Raw genomic sequence first — 17,362 nt, 5'->3', positions numbered from 1 at the left:
AGGAGTTTCTACATGACACCATTGATCTACCATATGTTACCTCAGAACATCAACTTACAGATTTCTTTGTCAAACCACTTGTTGCTCCTCGATTTTACTTTCTCTTGGATAAACTTTCAGTTATTCAACCGTAAGTTTGAGAGAGAGTGTTAAAATGTAATAAACATCTATAATATATTTAGTTAGTTATTCTAGCTGCATAGTCTAGTTAGTTTGTAATTAGGATTAGGTTGTCTTTTTAACTTTTTGGACTTTAATGCTTTTTGACCAAGTCAAAAAGCACTTGTATCATTAGAGTCTTTTTGGACTTTAGTGTTTTTTGACCAAGTCAAAAAGCACTTGTATCATTAGAGTCGTTGGACTCCCAACAACTCTATTAAGAGCAGTAGGGAGTGCAAGGACTCCCTCTTGGCTCCCTATTGTGAGCATTATAAATATGGGGTAAAACCCCTTTGTATAAAATACTTTTTGTGTGGGCTTTATCCCACTTTAATGAGAAATATTTTTCACTCTTTTGTGTATGCACATTCTATTGTTTTTAATTTTAAAAAATATATTTTTTTCTCAAAATGAGCTAGCTCGAGCTCATCTCGACTTGAACTCAAGCCTGGTTCACCAACCTTGATCGCCCTCTGTTTGGTTTGTTCGGATCATTTACCAGACCTACCCCATTCCCCAGGGTTCTAAGATCCATGATCTTAGATCAGATATTTGAAGTGTCTGAGATCTTGATCTAGGGTCAGTATCACATCGGTATACTCCATGCTGACTCGAATCTTGGGATCTCAGATCCAGATCTGAGGAATTCAAATAGGCCCTCGACAGAGCCAAATGACGGGCACTCATCTCGGACTAGGTGTTGACTGAATGCTGACCAAGTTTGTGATTCCAGCCTATTATTACAAGACCGAATCGGGTCAGAGGCCTTGGATGCCGTTCATGCATGAGATGAACGACAACCCAAACACCACCAGTTTTCGTTGTTTTTCAGCCCTTCATTCTTTGTGCTTTAGATGTTGTTTATCTATAACATGAACAGCTCTGGATTTTTTTGTGGGACCCATCTGAGAGTAAACTATCCAATCATGGTGTTTGGGTTGTCCTTCATCACATGGATCCTGCCAATATTACTACCCCTTGTGTGCTTGGTTGTGCTTCTCTGCCAGCTCTACTCTTTGGATAAGTCTCTGGTGCGGATGTGCATATGGTATCAATGAGTTGAAATTATTGTTTGTATTTTGCTAAGTGAATCTAACCTTACAAATATGTTCCACATGATCTGTTTGGTGGAGATCAACTTTTGAAACACTGACATGTAGTGTGTATACAGTTTTTTTTTGCTATTAAAAAATCAGTGGCAGTAAATGCTTTAAATTTTTACAACTTAAAAAAAGTATGTTTTTGAATTAAAAAAACACTATCCAAAAGCCAATCTCTAACAAATTGACTATGATCAAGACATCTGCAGGGTCAGATTGAGTCAAAAAATACTTTTACCTGTGAGTTTTAACTCATTCATACCATGTGCACATCAGCACCAAAGACTTATTCATACTTTTTATTAAGAGAGAAGGGAATGGGTTTCATTTATGGGTGATAGTGGTGCGATGGAGGGTGGTGGTGATTGTGCAACGGTGAGTGATGGTTCTAAGATGTGATCATATGGGTGGTGCAGACTGAACCTCACAATTTTCTCTTTGTGGGAAGCATTCTCTGGTTTGAAAAGGTAAAAAAAAAACTGTACAGATTCTTTAATTTGTATCACTTTTCCTACATCTTACTTTCAAACGTGCTCTAAAATAAATCTGTCTGAGAGAGTCAGACTAATACAATTATTTAGGTGGTGCTGGTTATTCATCTTATAATAAATCTGACAGAATCCAACCAGTACAATTCTTTAGGTGGTGTTAGTTATTCATTTTCAAATAAATCTGTCCGAGAGACCTACATATTTAGTCCACAGACTTGGTTGAGGAATGGGTCCATGAGGCTGTAAAAGTGGCAAGATTTAGATAGTCTGCATTAGTTTTGCTGTATCATGACTCAAGCCGAACTCACCCTGTTGTTAAGTTTACAGGTTTATTGGATAAAAAAAAACATGAGCAAGGTCATCATGAACTTAAACATTGAGGTAGACCTTAAGGCTAGGCCGAGTTGAGTCAGACACAATTCAATCTATAGTTAACAATAAACGAAGTGATTTAGAGAAGCAATGCGTGAAGAAAAAGTGGAGAACTATTGCTAAAAAGTAGTATGAAGCCTACAATTATGTAAGTGCATAAAAAAATTAAAAGAAAACCATCAAAAGCAATATGTGGCAAGGAAGGAAAGCAAATAAGAAATGATGATATGATAAATGTAAAACCATACATAACCAACATGCAAGCTTGTTTTAAAAAATATAATTTTTTAATATAAAAAATACAGGAAGTAAAAGGAAAAGTAAGTGATAAGTAATAAAAAGTGAGAGAAACTTTAAAAAAGTGAAAGGGAATCAATTTAAATGTTGTTTTTAACACCTACTCTTTATTAAACCTCAGCTGGTCATAACCCGTCCACAAGTTTATTTTCAAGAACACTTTGATCTATTTTTAATTCTCAACAATGAGTACTTATTTTATTCAGCATTTTATAGTCAATGCACTACGGCAAAAATCTATTATTTTTTTTTAACAAAAAAATAAAAGTAACTCGCGACAAAACACTCGAGGAATAAAATCTTGCTTCAAAAGTTTTTTAACTGCTTCTTCACCTTTGCTAGGCAGGCGTTACCTAGGATAAAAGTTTCAAATAATTATAAGCATGGTATTATTTTAGTAATTTATTATATAAAAATGTTCATTCGCAAAATTCAAAATTACATAAATATCCCTACTCTTTTGACAAATGCCTATTCGAACGTTTAACCCATTGCCAAGAATCACAAAGCCCTTCACAAAAGTTTACGATAAACTACTATTGGTTTTTTATTATTTGTTTTTCATTAATTAATGAATCAGTCTAGTTCAATCACAAACTAAAACTAGTGCCACCTACTTATCACCTATTTACAGAAAGCATGCCTTACTTTGAAGTTTTTTGCATTTAACCGCCTGCTTTACTTTATTTCAAAATTCAAATACCCCTCTGACATGTAAACTGACATTTTGTCTTTCTCTTAATGAATAACTCATGTTATTTCATTAAAAAAACCAATAATGTCAATTAAGCTTAATTTGACTAAAAACAACAACAACTTAGTGACGTTAGGACCAAAGCCCATCTTTGAAACGTAAATGGTCTGTAGACATTTAAAAGCAGGGCAGTTTTTTCATTTAATATCAAGTCTTTTTTGCATTAATTACTGCATTAAAGCTAGTCTCACACGCTATAAGGCATCTTGTTTGCAAAAACAAGATAAACTTATCAGCTATTTTACAGAAAGCAGCCCCATTGTTTAAACTTTTTACATTTAACCACCTGTTTTACTTCAATGTGTTTCAAAAATACGTGACATTTGTCTTTTCCTTAACACATAACTCATGTTATTTCATTAAAAAAATCATTAATATCATTTAAGCCATTTGATTTGACTGAAACAAGTCAACTTAGTGATTTTAGGACCAAGGTCCTGCTTGAAACATACATGGTAAAATAGGTGGTAGCTGTAATAATTGAAACGCCAGATGGCTTTTAGTTAATAGTTGATAGGTTAGACCATTTGTAAATTACTCGTATTTTTTTTAGATTCGTAATGCTGCATTTTTTTTTTTTTTTTGAGAAGGGTAATTCTGCACTTTCTTGTTTTCTCTGTAAGTAGTGGGCCCATGGTTGGCAACTTGGCATGGCAACGTCTAAAAGTAATAATGGCAGATTTTCTAGAAATGGCCAAAGTAAAAAATAACGAAGGTAGAAAAAGAGGGTAAGAATGGGAAAACAGATTGCATTTTTGTGATGACTGAGAATCATAACCTCCAAGACAATGGGGCCTTTCAGTAATTTCCTATCACCCCTAAACTTCCGTACTAAACCAGAGGTTCTGAGAACATGTTCAAAGCTCCAACTAACCCATGTTCACAAAGCACCTGCAACGTCTCTTTAAGTTTTTTCGCTTTTTTCAATCTTCCGGATGTCCACCGGCATCCTTCAATGGAGAGTTACATGGATTTGTAAGGAAAACCACCCTTCAATAATCAATGCTCTTCTTCACAAGGTCTCAGAGACACACACACACCACTGTGCACTATTTCTGCACACCATCTATTGGAGTTTATGGTTTTGCTAATGCAAAACCAGAAGATGGAGATCTGCAGCCTCTTGTTACCTATCACAATGTTCACCAAAACATGATTTCTTCTACTTTTTATATAAGAGGAGCCCAACTGAAGAAAAATCCACCATTGTCATAATTTGTTATTTTATTTTTCAGTATTTGCAGTTGGTGAATGGCTGAAAGCCTGTGAAGGTGAGTCTTCCTAGCATACCAACTAAGTTGTTGGGTACATCTCTGTAGTTTCTTTCCTTTTCTAGTGAAAATAATTAGTAGGAAATGGAGCGCCAGAAATCCATTTCCTTGAAGACAAGGCCCTTGTTTCTTTTGTCATTCACCTTATCATCTTCTTTTCTCTGTTGTTTGCTTTTTTGGGTATACATTGAGTGCCCCCTTCAAACACCCCAAACCCAGTTTTCTTTTAACAGGTCTGCCTTTAGTTTAGATTTGAAGGCTACCCAAGTTGAGATTTTTACTTCTGTGGAGAACACCAGTGCTACTGAAGCCAACTTGACCAGCAGTTTTCACACGGATTTGGGGTTTGTAATAGTTGGTACTTCTTCGAACGAGAGTTTGGAGTTGGCAGATGGTGAGAAAATGAGCCAGAATAAGGAGAATCTTTTCAGAAAAAGCCCGAATAAGGAGAAGCCAGAGTGTGATATTTACAGTGGAAGATGGGTTTTGGATGAGAGCTATCCTCTCTATTCTAGTGAGTCATGTCCATTCATAGATGAAGGGTTTAACTGTGATGTGAATGGGAGGAGGGATAAAGACTATATGAAGTGGAGATGGAAGCCAAATGATTGTGAAATTCCAAGGTACCCTGTTTTGGGCAGTATTGCTTTTCTTTCTTACTCTTTTTACCAAGTTATATATGAATGTATTGAGCAAATGAGGCTGGAGATTTTGTTCTTTTTAACAGATTCAGTGGTGCAAATATGCTGGAATTAATAAGAGGAAAAAGACTGGTTTTTGTTGGGGACTCGATTAATAGAAATCAGTGGGAATCCATGCTATGCTTGTTGATAGGAGCTGTGAAGGATCCGAAACGGGTTTTCGAGGCTCGAGGCCACAGAATCACGAAGGGGAAAGGGAACTACAAATTCAAATTTGTGGTAAAGAACCAACAAGCTGTTCTGTGTTCTTTCTTTTCTTTTCCTTTCAGCAATTTGTGGGTTTTCATTTCTTGGGGGTCTTGAAATAGGATCTCCAGGATTACCATTGCAGTGTTGAGTACTATGTTACTCATTTCTTGGTTAATGAGGGAAAAACAAGAGTGGGCCGGAAGCGGGTTCAGACGCTTCGGATTGACACGATAGACAGGAGCTCATCAAAATGGAAGGGCGCTGACATATTGGTGTTTAACACTGCCCACTGGTGGTCACATTCAAAAACAAAATCTGGGTGAGGTGTTTTTCTCCTTTTCCTCTGGTTGATGTGTTGGTCTGCTTTAATAGTTGCTATGTTGATATGCTATGTCCAGTTAAGTTTTGATCTTTGTGCCTTATGTTATCTATGTTAAACTTTGTTTTGTGGAGTCTAATAATCATGGAGTAATTTGATCCATTATAGAACACTTCATGCCATAACTTTGTTTGAGATGAGGTCAAGCTGGGAGAAGCTTAATCGTATATGCACCATGAACTAAGACATATCTTATTTCAACTAAATCGATTATGCTGCATGAAGAGAATTGAAAGGATACCCTTGTAGATTTGTAGTAATGGAGATTAAAACTGAAAAATGTATCTTTACCTTAGTGCTACTTGGGAATTACTGATGCTTCATTTATCAACTGAATGTTGAAAAGTTAAGGTTCATAGTATGCTTGCTGGAAAATGAATGTTAAATAGCTGCCAAATCTGATGTGGCCTATTAGATAACCGTGGTATCTTGGAAGCACTAGATATTGTTATCTTCAGGTAGGGCAGAACATGCATTGCTGCACATTCAAATATAGGTTTTTCTACTTGCCTTGAACTCACATTGAACTTTTCATGTGATCTGAGAGATATGCACTATATAAAGGAAGATGACATGTCTTGACTCTTGAATTCAAGTCCAGTCTCTCATACAAGACATCGCCATCTCATTACTGGCTTGCCGGTGCACATAGCATCAGTAAGCTGATACAAAACTTATAATGGAATAGCGTCTGATGAGAAATGGTACTGCTTCATCCAAACCAAAGGTTTGAAAGTGATGGTGAAAGAGACGAGTAGTCTTCTCTTATCCAAGATTTAGGCCTGTAAATATTAATCTATTCCTAGAAATGGGGCGGCAGAAAGGTGAAGAATGCAAATTGAAAGGAGAAATAATTGTAAATAGGAGTTCTAATGTAATCAGCAAAGTGTCAGAGGCAGATACAATCCATAATAACAGTTTCATTCTTGGAATATCCTCTGCAAGGGAATTTCTCTACAGTAGATTTTTAAAAGAAAAAGTTATTGAAAGCCAAAGTTGACAAAATTATCCTTTAGTTGTGAAGAAGCCTCATAAAAATATTACGGTGGAGGTTTAATGTAATTGAGCACACTTTGCAGAGAAAAGGATCCCAATATAATATGCTATTTTGGAAAAGATTCTTCCTTATAAAGCTTGAGCTTTGACTAAAGTTTTCTGGTAATTATTATCGAAAATAAATATCTTTCAGTATAATATACAATCAGAACACATCTTTGCTGTAGCACTTGGTATTTATCGTCTATTTCTTGTCTCCCTTCATAGTCATTCTTAAAATTGCTGGCTTTCTTTTGTTGATATTTCTGATAAGTTCTCAATTTTCAAGCTTCATGCTTCCATTTCTTGTGTCACATGCTTTGCCTTCCTTACAATAGCAATTGCGATATTTGTGTATGAGTCCCGAAATCTTAAATGGCTGAGCACTGCTCGGCATCAACCATGTACCTCACATGGTCAGGATTTAGGAGCATGTCTACTGCAATTTCAGGAACTCAAGGAATTCATTCATGTGAGCCAGTGATTTTAGAGAGGGCTTGAAAAGAATAATTTTATAAATCTGCATGTAAATTATAAGAGATTTTAGCATGTTGTCGAAGTTGGGCAAAATCTTTCCCCAGTTATCTTGTAGAGCGTAGTTGGTGCATAAGAAAATCTATAAAACTGATAGTGGAAGATCCATATGAAGTTTCACTTTGTAGGTGTCTTCCAGAGTATCTCTAAAATTTTAATACAGCCTAAAATATGTCAGAGCAGATCTATTGTTTGGTTGGCAGTCAGCCTGTGCCTGTTTTAGTCAGCTGCAGCTTATATCTCAGATCTCATGTTCAATGATATAGGATCCTAATCATACAATACATGTTCCTCTTGTGGTGTCTGTTTTGGGCCATAGCATCTTTAGTGCTAAAAGGCATGAACATGGACCAAGCCATTCCTTCAAGGTTATAAAGCTGAACAATGGATTAATGTAAATATTTGTTGAGGAAGCCCAGAAACAACTGACTTAGAAGATTAAACAGGAGCAAATATTATATTTCCCAAGCATACCTATTTTGACTCCCGTCTCATATCCCGGGGTATATACTATTCAGAAACTTCATAAAAATGGCTGTGTCCCCTTATCCATGTGACACTGTAGTCTTCATCTTCTCATTTGTGCACACGTCTGCAATATGTATGTGTGTGCAGAGAGAGAGAGAGAGAGAGAGAGAGAGAGAGAGAGAGAGCTTAGGACAAATATGTAGTTATCTTGCAATGATTTATTTTTTCAAATAGCTATCTGAGTTCTTTTTTCTAATAATAGATATAGAGACGTGAAATATATCTTGTTGGACATTTGGGTTTGGGTCCAAGTGTGACCTGGTTTGACACTAATGAGGGGTTAGTGGGCAATTAGTGGGATTTAGTAGGGTAGAGGTTACGAGAATGTGAAGGGTTCACATTCTGTAACCCCCCCTTATCCTCCACTACAAATATGGGGCTTGGCTGCATAATGAGAGCAACTAAAGCTTATTACCCATATCCTCGTAATTCCCATTTGGGTTTAGGGTCCTGCTCACCATCGACTTGAAGGCCTGGGCTCATCGTGGGCATCGATAGGCTGAGGAGTACACCGAGCACTTGCACGTCACATTGACCATGGCATCTACCAGTATGTGTTAAATTAGCATTTCAGTTCTAATTTTGAAGCATATGCCAACATTGGGTTATGGGTTCATATCTGCGCATTCTGTTGCGCATGTGGGTGCATCAGGAGCGTTCTGTCTACTCTCGTCGATGTCGACATATTTTATTTACGCTGTTGATGCAGACTTGGGCCTGCTGTCGCATTCTCGTGCTGCCAACCGTTGTAGACCGGCGGCTCGTCACCAGTGCAGGTAACAACGGGTAGTAGGGACAGGGCTGACATGCAGAAAAGCCCGTTTTCTACTGGTGGCCTTGCTAGATGCGGGACGCCGGCGGTTTTCATTGCCGCTCCCCCTGCTATAATTTATTTTTGGAAAATCAAGGGGAGATCCGCCACCCCCCCTTCGCAGAAATCGACATATGTCGAGGACGGAAGGGGGAGATGAACGCCACTGTCGCCGTCGGCCTTCGTCGGAGTCGTGCTCAGATACTAGGAAAGTGGCAGCTCATTTATAATACCCAGTCTGAGAAATCGAACGGAAAGCGAGCCGACGGTTCAATTTTTACAACTCTTAATGGTGTTTGAGAAATAAAAAATTGAAATGAGCCTCTTTGTTCTCCACTGACAGATCGATGATGGCAGATGGCGATCGTCGTCGCTATCGATCGATCTTCACAGCTGGCTGTCCTGGTCGGCGATCGACAGCTAAGATCAACTGCCGGTGGAATGAATAACCGGAAAAAAATGCTCTAAAGACACCCTTTGCCTTTCGTGGGGCTTTGACGGGGAGGTGAGGGTGCTGACGATCACCGGTGGTCTCGTCGGTGTTGCTAGTTGTAGAGAAGGGTCGCCAGATTTCCACCGTCGCCGAACACTATGCTAGCCAAAACCCCAAACCCATGCGTCAATTGGGTTTCTTCGCGTCATCGCCGGAAGGGGAGACCTTTGCCGGGGGTCACCGACTCACCAGCGGCTTCACTGGTGCCGTCCACAACACGACGACGACCTGGCTTTTCTGCTTTGTGGATGCCTTTCGATTTCTAAGAAAACCGAAAGGCTTTCGGTTTTCTCAAAAATCGAAAAAGCCCTTTGGTTTTTTTTACGTGACCCAAGTCAAATCGAGTATTCTGATCTGGTGGTGGGCCTGATCTAGACCCATTTTGGGTGGATTGGGTATGCCCAGATCCAATCGGGTCAGTCCTGACCCAGGCTCAGACCCTAACTCATTTGGGTTTAGGGTCTGGTTTTGATCTAGAGAATATGGATCAGCCTCAGGACCCAATCCGCTATACAGATCAGACCCGTTTTGAGGTTTTGGATCAGATTCGAACCCATTCAGGTTCTGGATCTGGGTCTAATCCATATAACTAGTCAGTAACCGGATCTGACCCAGTTGGATCGGAACTGGACCCATTTGGGTTTTGGGTCTAGTCTGATCCGGAAGTATCAGGTCGTGATCTGGATGCTACCGAACTGGGTAAGGTCCGGGACTGATTGCCTCTGGTTACATGATCTACTAGTTTCACCAACTAAAGTCAATTTCTTATGAATTGAGGAGACGAAGCAACTACGAGTATTATCGTTTTCACCAAAATGGAACGATAATGGCTCAATTATACTTGTCTTAGAAAAGGTAAATAATATAGAGTCTCAGTTTTTACCTTTTCATCACGAGTTTCGTCTAAGCAATAATAAGGTTTTTTATTTTGTTCCCTCTTGTATCAGTTTTTTTCCTTATTGACGGTTCTAGTAACATTCTCTTGTAAGACTGATCAAATTTCTCAGATTGGAAAGAAATAGTGATATTCACTCTCAGCTATATGAACCTGGATTTGGCATTTAGGACTGACTAGCCTCCCGCTCTTACATAGCAGAGCACAACCGAACAGAAGACTATCTCTGAGAAGTGGGAGCGCTCCAACAGACTTAGCTTATTATTTTTGCAATCTCATGTGGCTAAGAACATTCGAGATTCTAGTCCTCACTGCAAAACAATGAAGGAATTTTCGGGGGTCATTGAGGCTCAATTTGTTAGTTCTAATAAGGTAAGAGCCAGTACACTGATGTCCAAACTAGTATTTATGAAATATACTGGTGAGAGTCACATTCGACAACACATTTTGGAAATGAAGAATATTGCATCCTATGTCACAGGTCATTCGACAACACATTTTGGAAATGAAGAACATTGCATCCTATGTCACAGGGATTCGGCTAGCAGGGTGCCGCACCCGTGTCGACGCGACTCGACGCGGGTGCGGCACCGGGTGCGGTCAACCTGACCCTGGGTGCGTTGACTGCACCCAAGGTCATTTTGGTCCATTTTTTTGGTTTTTTTTTTTAAATTTGCCCTATGAAATGGGCTGCGGAATTAAAAAAAAAAATCTTGGGCAATATTCTCGTGTGCCCTTCTGATCGCATGCGTCCTCACCTAAAACCAAATCAAAATAGCAAAAAACAATAAAAAAAAATGAGTGTCCGTCAAACCCTAATTTGCAACCCGAACAACGAAAACGCCGGATCGACAAAACCCCTTTGAGTCGAAGCTCGATGAGCCGATCGAAAGAAAAGAGGAAAGGCAAAAACCCTATGTGCGATCGCGAAGAAACATTCGAGAATCGAGGAGATCGGGGGGGGGGGGGGGGGGGAATAGGGAGAGGTACCTGGGTGGGCCGCATGGCGGACTCGAGGGCAGAGAGGCGGTGGTCGAACGAGCCGAGGATCGAGACCATGTTGTCCGTTATCTTCTGGCTCTTCTGCAAGCTCTCCCTCATGAAGATCACCCGATCCCTCAGGCTCTCTATGGCGATGTCCACGCCCATCTCCTCCTCCTCCTCCTCTCCACTGTGGATCCTAGGGTTTCACTCCTCCATTCTCGTCCCTCTGACCCTCTCTCTCGATCGACCGATCGATAAATCCCTCCGACGATACACAGAAAAAACAAAAACAAAAATTTTGAAAAGGAAGAAAACAAAAAAGATAAAGAAAGAAGAGATATCAGAGAGCCAGGCAGGATCGCAGGAGGGGTCGAATATTTTTTTTCGCAACGTATTGACAAAAATGTACAACTTTAGCATGTGATTTACGAAAGAGCCTCGGGCGTGATTGGGTTTTCCCGTCAATGGGTGAAGGGTATTTTTGTCTCTTTTGATTTTGTTCGTATCCTTTTTGCTGAAATCCAACGGTATGAGACAAGCGATCGTACATCGAACGGTTGAAAACTGAACTGGTGGGAGTTGTGATCGAGGGGCCCTCGTGCGGAGCGTATCGGAGATCCGGGGATGTTGTCTACAGGGAGGGGGGAGGGGGAGGTCAAAGTCACAAGGGTCAAAACACGTCGATTAGTCGGATCGTCAAGCAGGATAATGATATAAATCGACTCTCTCTCTCTCTCTCTCTCTATATATATATATATATATATATATATATATATATATATATTATATTAGGGGTGGCAAAATCGGACCCGCGCCGGGGGAACCCCCGGACCCCCCTTATATATATTACATTTTTGCCCCTGCCGCACCCCTGCACCTGGGTTTTTTGGAAGTGTTGAATCCCCGCACCCGCACCCATGTGACATAGATTGCATCTCAGCTAAATGACATAAAGTTCGCCATTTTTTATTCTTTTTTGGTCCATCTGATTTTGACTTCATTGCCTGCTGAATATAGACCCTTCAAAATCTCCTACAACACACGTAACGATGAGTGGTCTTTTAATGACTTCTTGACCAAGTGTGTGGAAGAAGAAGAAATATTGAAGGGTGAGAGAGTGTCAAGTGCACATATGACCTCTCATAAGAAAAAAACATAAGCCGGGGTCAAAGAAAAGTTTCTTAAAAAATAAGAACAAGAAGAAAACCTCTGGGTAGAGTTCAAACTCTCAGGCGAAAGTCAAATCTCAGGCAAGAGGCTCTTCTATAAAGTGTTTCTTCTGCAAAAAGAAAGAACAAAGAAGGTGGACTGCTTGGAGCAAAAAAAAAATGACTCAAAAATAAAAGTAATAAGTCATTCATTTCTCATGAGTGCAATTTGATTTATGTTCTATTGCATAATTGGTGGATTGATTTTGGTGTCACGGTGCACATTGCGAAATCTTTGCAAGTATTTTTGAATAAAAGAGAACCAACAGAGCATGAAAGAAGTATCTTCTCAGGAAATAAAATGCGTTCACATGTCAAGAACATTAGGACCTGCAGAATTGTGTTAGAATCGGGATTCATTTTGGATTTGATTGATACATTTTATGTTTCATCCTATAGTCGAAACCTGATTTCGATTTTGAAACTTGATTTTGGTTTTATTTTTAAATTTGAAAACTCTAAGCTTATTATTATTAAAAATTCTATTAATGTGGGTTCTGCATATCTGTGTGAGGGTTTCTATCGATTAAAAACCAAATTCCAAATTTAGGAATCTCACTCTGTTGAGAACACAATGATTGACAATAAACATGGTTTAAAGGAAGATCAATTTTATTTACACGTCTCGAAAGAGAGAGTCCAAAGACTTGTGAAAGAAGAAATTCTTGGATACCTTGATTTCACGAATATAAAACCATGTGTTGACCATATAAAGGCTAAGCAGTCTAACACATATAAAAAAGATGTCAAACGCAATAATGAAAAGTTGGAGATAGTGCATACGGATGTTTGCAGTCCTTTTTTACCGTATTATACGGGTGGAAAATATTTTGTCACATTTATAGACGATTACTCATGGTATATCAGAAGTCTTTCCGGTTTTTAAGGACTTCAAGAAAGAAGTAGAGAAACAAACTAGTGAAGTTATTAAGGTGGTCAGGTCTGATAGAGGTGGCAAATATTATGATCGTTTTAAAGAGATGGGACAAAAGGAAGTCATTAGCGCAGTTTTTAAAAGAGGAAAGAATTGTATCTCAGTATACCATGTCTAGTAGTGCTTACCGGAATGGTATAGCTGAAAAAATAAATTGTATGCTTAAAGAAATGGTTCGAGCGATGTTGAATCATTCAAACCTTCCATTGACCTTGTGGGGTGAAGCTCTTAGGACAACAATGCATATTTTGAATAAGGTTCCTACTAAGATTGTTCAAAAGACTCCTTACGAATTATGGACTGGTAGAAAACTTTTTTTGTCATATATGCCCATATGAAGATGTCTAGCATAAGCTAAATTGTATAACCCACATATAAAAACCTTTAATCCTAGGACAACTAGTGGATTTTTTATTGGTCACCCAGAAATATCAAAGGGCTTTGGGTTTTATTGTTCATCTCATACACCAAAGATAGTGAAAACAGATAAACCGAGATTTTTTGAAAATGGTTCTATTGAGACAGATGCATCTCAAATTATTGAATTTGAGGAAATGCAAAATTCAGGTTCTATACATGCGAAGAATAAAGACCCAGTTTTTTCTCTCATTGTCCTTTTTTATAATGTTAGGAAAAGTCCGGTCAATGAGCATCAATCCCAAATAGAGTAAGTTGATGAAGATGTACAACAACAACAAGATACATAAGTTCATTTTGAACCACCTGTAGCACCTGTATGGAGGTCTACGAGGACCAGAAAATATGCTATTCATTTAGACTATGTGGTGTATTTGTAAGAGTTTAATAATTTCATAGATATTGATGATGATTCATTCACCTTTGTAGAAACCATTAAAAGTAAAAGATCAACACATTGGATCAATACTATAAAAGAAGAGCTTGACTCTATAGCAAATAACCAAGTGGAGGATCTTGTACCTTGACCTGATGGAGTTAGACCTGTTAGTTTTTAGTGGGTCTTTAAGACCAAGACAGACTCTAAAGGTTAATTGGAGAGGTACAAGTCTAGGCTTGTTACAAAAGGTTTCACACAAATAGAGAGCATTGATTATAATGAGACTTTTTCTTTTGTCACAATTAAGGAATCATTGAGAATAATCATGGCCTTCGTAGCTCATTTTGATTTAGATCTACATCAAATAGATGTGAAAATTGCCTTCCTCAATGGGAATCTGGAAGAGGAGGTATACATGCAACAACCTCTTGGTTTCAGAGTAGATGACTCGAATCATTTAGTTTGTAAATTGAATAAGTCAATTTATGGACTTAAACATGCCTCCCATCAGTAGTATAAAAAGTTCAATCAGGTAATTATGAACTTTTGATTCACTGAAAACATTGTTGATCAGTACATATACCTTAAAACTAGTGGGAGTAAATTCATAATTTTGGTTTTATGTGTTGATGATATTCTTCTCGCAACTAATGATTTGAGCCTACTACATGAGACAAAAGATTTTCTTTTCTCTTATTTTGACACGAAGGACATGGGTGAAGCCATATATGTTCTTTAAATCGAGATTCGTCGAGATAGAACTAAGGGTGTCCTTGGCCTCTCTAAAAAATTATATATCCTTAAGGTTCTTAAAATATATGGGATGAAGAATTGTTCTCCTGGGTTGGCACCCATAGTGAAAGAGGATAAATTGAGCCTAAAGAACTGTCCTCAGGATAATAATGAAAAGGCTCATATGGCAACTGTCTTATATGCTTCAGTGGTTGGGAGTTTGCAGTATGCGCATATCTACACACGATTTGATATCGAATTTGTTGTGAGAATGCTTGGTAGATATCAGTCAAATCCAGGCATTGCACACTAAAAGGCAACGAAGAAGGACATGCGCTATTTGCAAGAAACGAATGACTACATATTGACCTACAGAAAAGTTGACCACCTATGGGTCATTGGATACTCTGATGCAGACTTAGGAGGATGTCTCAACAGTAGAAAGTCTATTACTGGATACATCTTTCTACTAACAGGTGGTGTCGTCTCATAGAGAAGTGAAAAGCAGTCTACAACTTTTGCTCGTAATATAGAGGCAAAATTTATTACTCTATACGACACTCAGACCATTTGGATAACAAACTTCATTATTGTATTGGGATTATGAACTCTAGAGACTACTAAAGATCTTTTGTGATAATTAAGCAGTTGTGTCCTTATCAAATAACAAGAGGTCAACCTCGTGTCAATATAATTGGTACAAAAGAAATGACTCTTGATCCCCTTACTAAAGGTCTAGCACCAGGATTGTATTCTCAACATGTAAAGGGGATGGGTTTGTTTGTTTCCTTTTGATGCATGACAATACATTATATGATCACATTTGTGAAATGAATTGATTCTCTATGACTTTGTGTATTGATGATTTTGCATAAATGATCTCTCATATTATTAGAGAATAGCAGAATAACAATATTAAAATGACCAATAAAATGGGTTAGAGACCTAAAGCATTGAAAATAAATTATATTATAGTAAATAAAGATATATTTCATAAAGAGGTGATCATCTCCATGACTTATATGATTCGTTCTTGTGATACAGGATAGTATGTGAACCCACATGAAGAATTAAGTCGAGATAATGGTATAAACTTCGATTTAGTACCTTTTTAGTGTCAATGGGTCAAGTGGGAGAATGTTGGACATTTGGGTTTGGGTTTAACCCAAAGTGTAACCCGATTTGACACTAATGAAGGGTTAGTGGGCTGTTAGTGAGATTTAGTAAGTTAGAGGTTACGAGAATGTGAAGGGGTTCACATTCTGTAACCCCCAACCCCCCCCCCCCTCTTATCCTCCACTATAAATATAGGGCTTGGCTGCATAAGAGCAGCTGAAGCCTATTAGCCTGTGTCCTCATAATTCCCATTTGGGTTCATAGTCCTGCTCACCATCGACTTGAAGGCCTCAGCTCATCATGGGCGTCGATAGGCTGAGGAGTACGCCGAGCACCCGCACGTCACATTGACCATGGCATCTACCGGTATGTGTTGAATTAACATTCCGGTTCTAATTTTGAAGCATACGTCAACATATCTAACCTGTATTTTATTTTTAAAGATTGATCAAATTCTGACATCTGGCTAGGAAGACTTGGATGGAGATGATAGGAAAGGATATGAATGCTTTGAACCTCACCGAGGACATGGCGTTGGATAGAAATGATTGGAGGAAAAGGATTCATGTGGAAGACCCAAAATGAATTTCTTTTTTGGTTCATATCGCTGACCCCCATTGTTTTGGGATGAAGGCGTAGTTGTTGTTGTTGTTGATCAAATTCTGACATCTGGATAGTTTGTGTAAAAAGAACCAACTTCTGCTTGCATGCCAATTACTACTTTGAAGTTTTCTCTAACAATTACTCAGTGAACCAACAGCAATAACTACTACCAGGAAGGAGATCAAGTTCACCCTCATCTTGATGCTTTAGCTGCCTTTAAGAAAGCTTTGATGACATGGGGATCATGGGTTGATCGGCATGCCTTCCCAGGAAAGACACAAGTTTTCTTTAGGAGCTCAGCACCTTCTCATTTCAGGTCTCTCTTTCTCTCTCTCTCATGTGACAAACTTATATGTAATTGTATTAGCGCAAATCTAACAATGTTGTTGTACATAACCAGCGGAGGCCTATGGAACACCGGCGGCCGGTGCGATCTAGAGAAAGAACCCCTTCAGAATAGTACTTCAATTACAAAGACCATTGATGCGAGTAGACTGACAATTGCAGAACAGGTAATTAAGCAAATGAAAACGCCTGTAACACTGTTAAATATAACAAGCTTGTCGAAGCTCCGGGTAGATGGCCATCCATCCGTGTATGGCCAAAAACCTGGGAAACTTTTGTCTAGCAATTTGCAAGACTGCAGCCACTGGTGCCTCCCTGGTGTGCCAGACACATGGAACGAATTGCTCTACTACTTGTTACTGTCTAAACTAAATACAGTTTCTGCAGAGTAAACTGGTGAATTATCAGTCTTCACTTGTATATGTATTTCTTTCATTTCTTGTGAAAGGATTTCTCTTTAATGTTAATTTTCTGCTAGATTTTGTTTCCATAGAAAGTGACTCTGAGCATCATTGGGCAGTGAGATTATTCCCTGCTAATGAAAACTGCCTCCAAATGTTGATATAGAGAATGATCACAGGGCCATAACTTGCAGAAAACCGACTGCTTTTATGCTTATAATTTTCCATTGATGC

The 17,362-nt window shown here is 38.7% G+C and overlaps 1 protein-coding gene across 1 annotated transcript; it reads left to right on the top strand.

The window, feature by feature from the left end:
* Positions 1-1,607: 1,607 nt before the first annotated feature.
* On the top strand, positions 1,608-17,205 carry LOC149839186 (protein trichome birefringence-like 6). Its single transcript, XM_090003947.1, has 7 exons — positions 1,608-1,634; positions 1,676-1,726; positions 4,703-5,067; positions 5,172-5,364; positions 5,463-5,653; positions 16,540-16,698; positions 16,783-17,205. Exons 1-7 carry the CDS (start codon positions 1,608-1,610, stop codon positions 17,117-17,119), a joined length of 1,323 nt encoding a protein of 440 aa, XP_089860073.1. The 3' UTR covers positions 17,120-17,205.
* The last annotated feature ends 157 nt before the right edge of the window (positions 17,206-17,362 follow it).

The sequence above is a fragment of the Nuphar pumila genome, chromosome 4 (genome assembly GCF_984573655.1).
Source record: "Nuphar pumila chromosome 4, dmNupPumi1.hap1.1, whole genome shotgun sequence".
NCBI classification, from domain to species: Eukaryota; Viridiplantae; Streptophyta; class Magnoliopsida; order Nymphaeales; family Nymphaeaceae; genus Nuphar; species Nuphar pumila.
This window is presented reverse-complemented; position numbering and strand designations above follow the sequence as displayed.

Excerpts from the sequence above, each read along its gene's own strand:
- LOC149839186 (XM_090003947.1), top strand. The coding sequence starts at position 1,608 with ATGGAGGGTGGTGGTGATTGTGCAACG. Across the intron at positions 1,635-1,675 it reads GTGGTGGTGATTGTGCAACG|ACTGAACCTCACAATTTTCT; the intron begins GTGAGTGATGGT and ends TGGGTGGTGCAG. Across the intron at positions 1,727-4,702 it reads GCATTCTCTGGTTTGAAAAG|GCTACCCAAGTTGAGATTTT; the intron begins GTAAAAAAAAAA and ends TTAGATTTGAAG.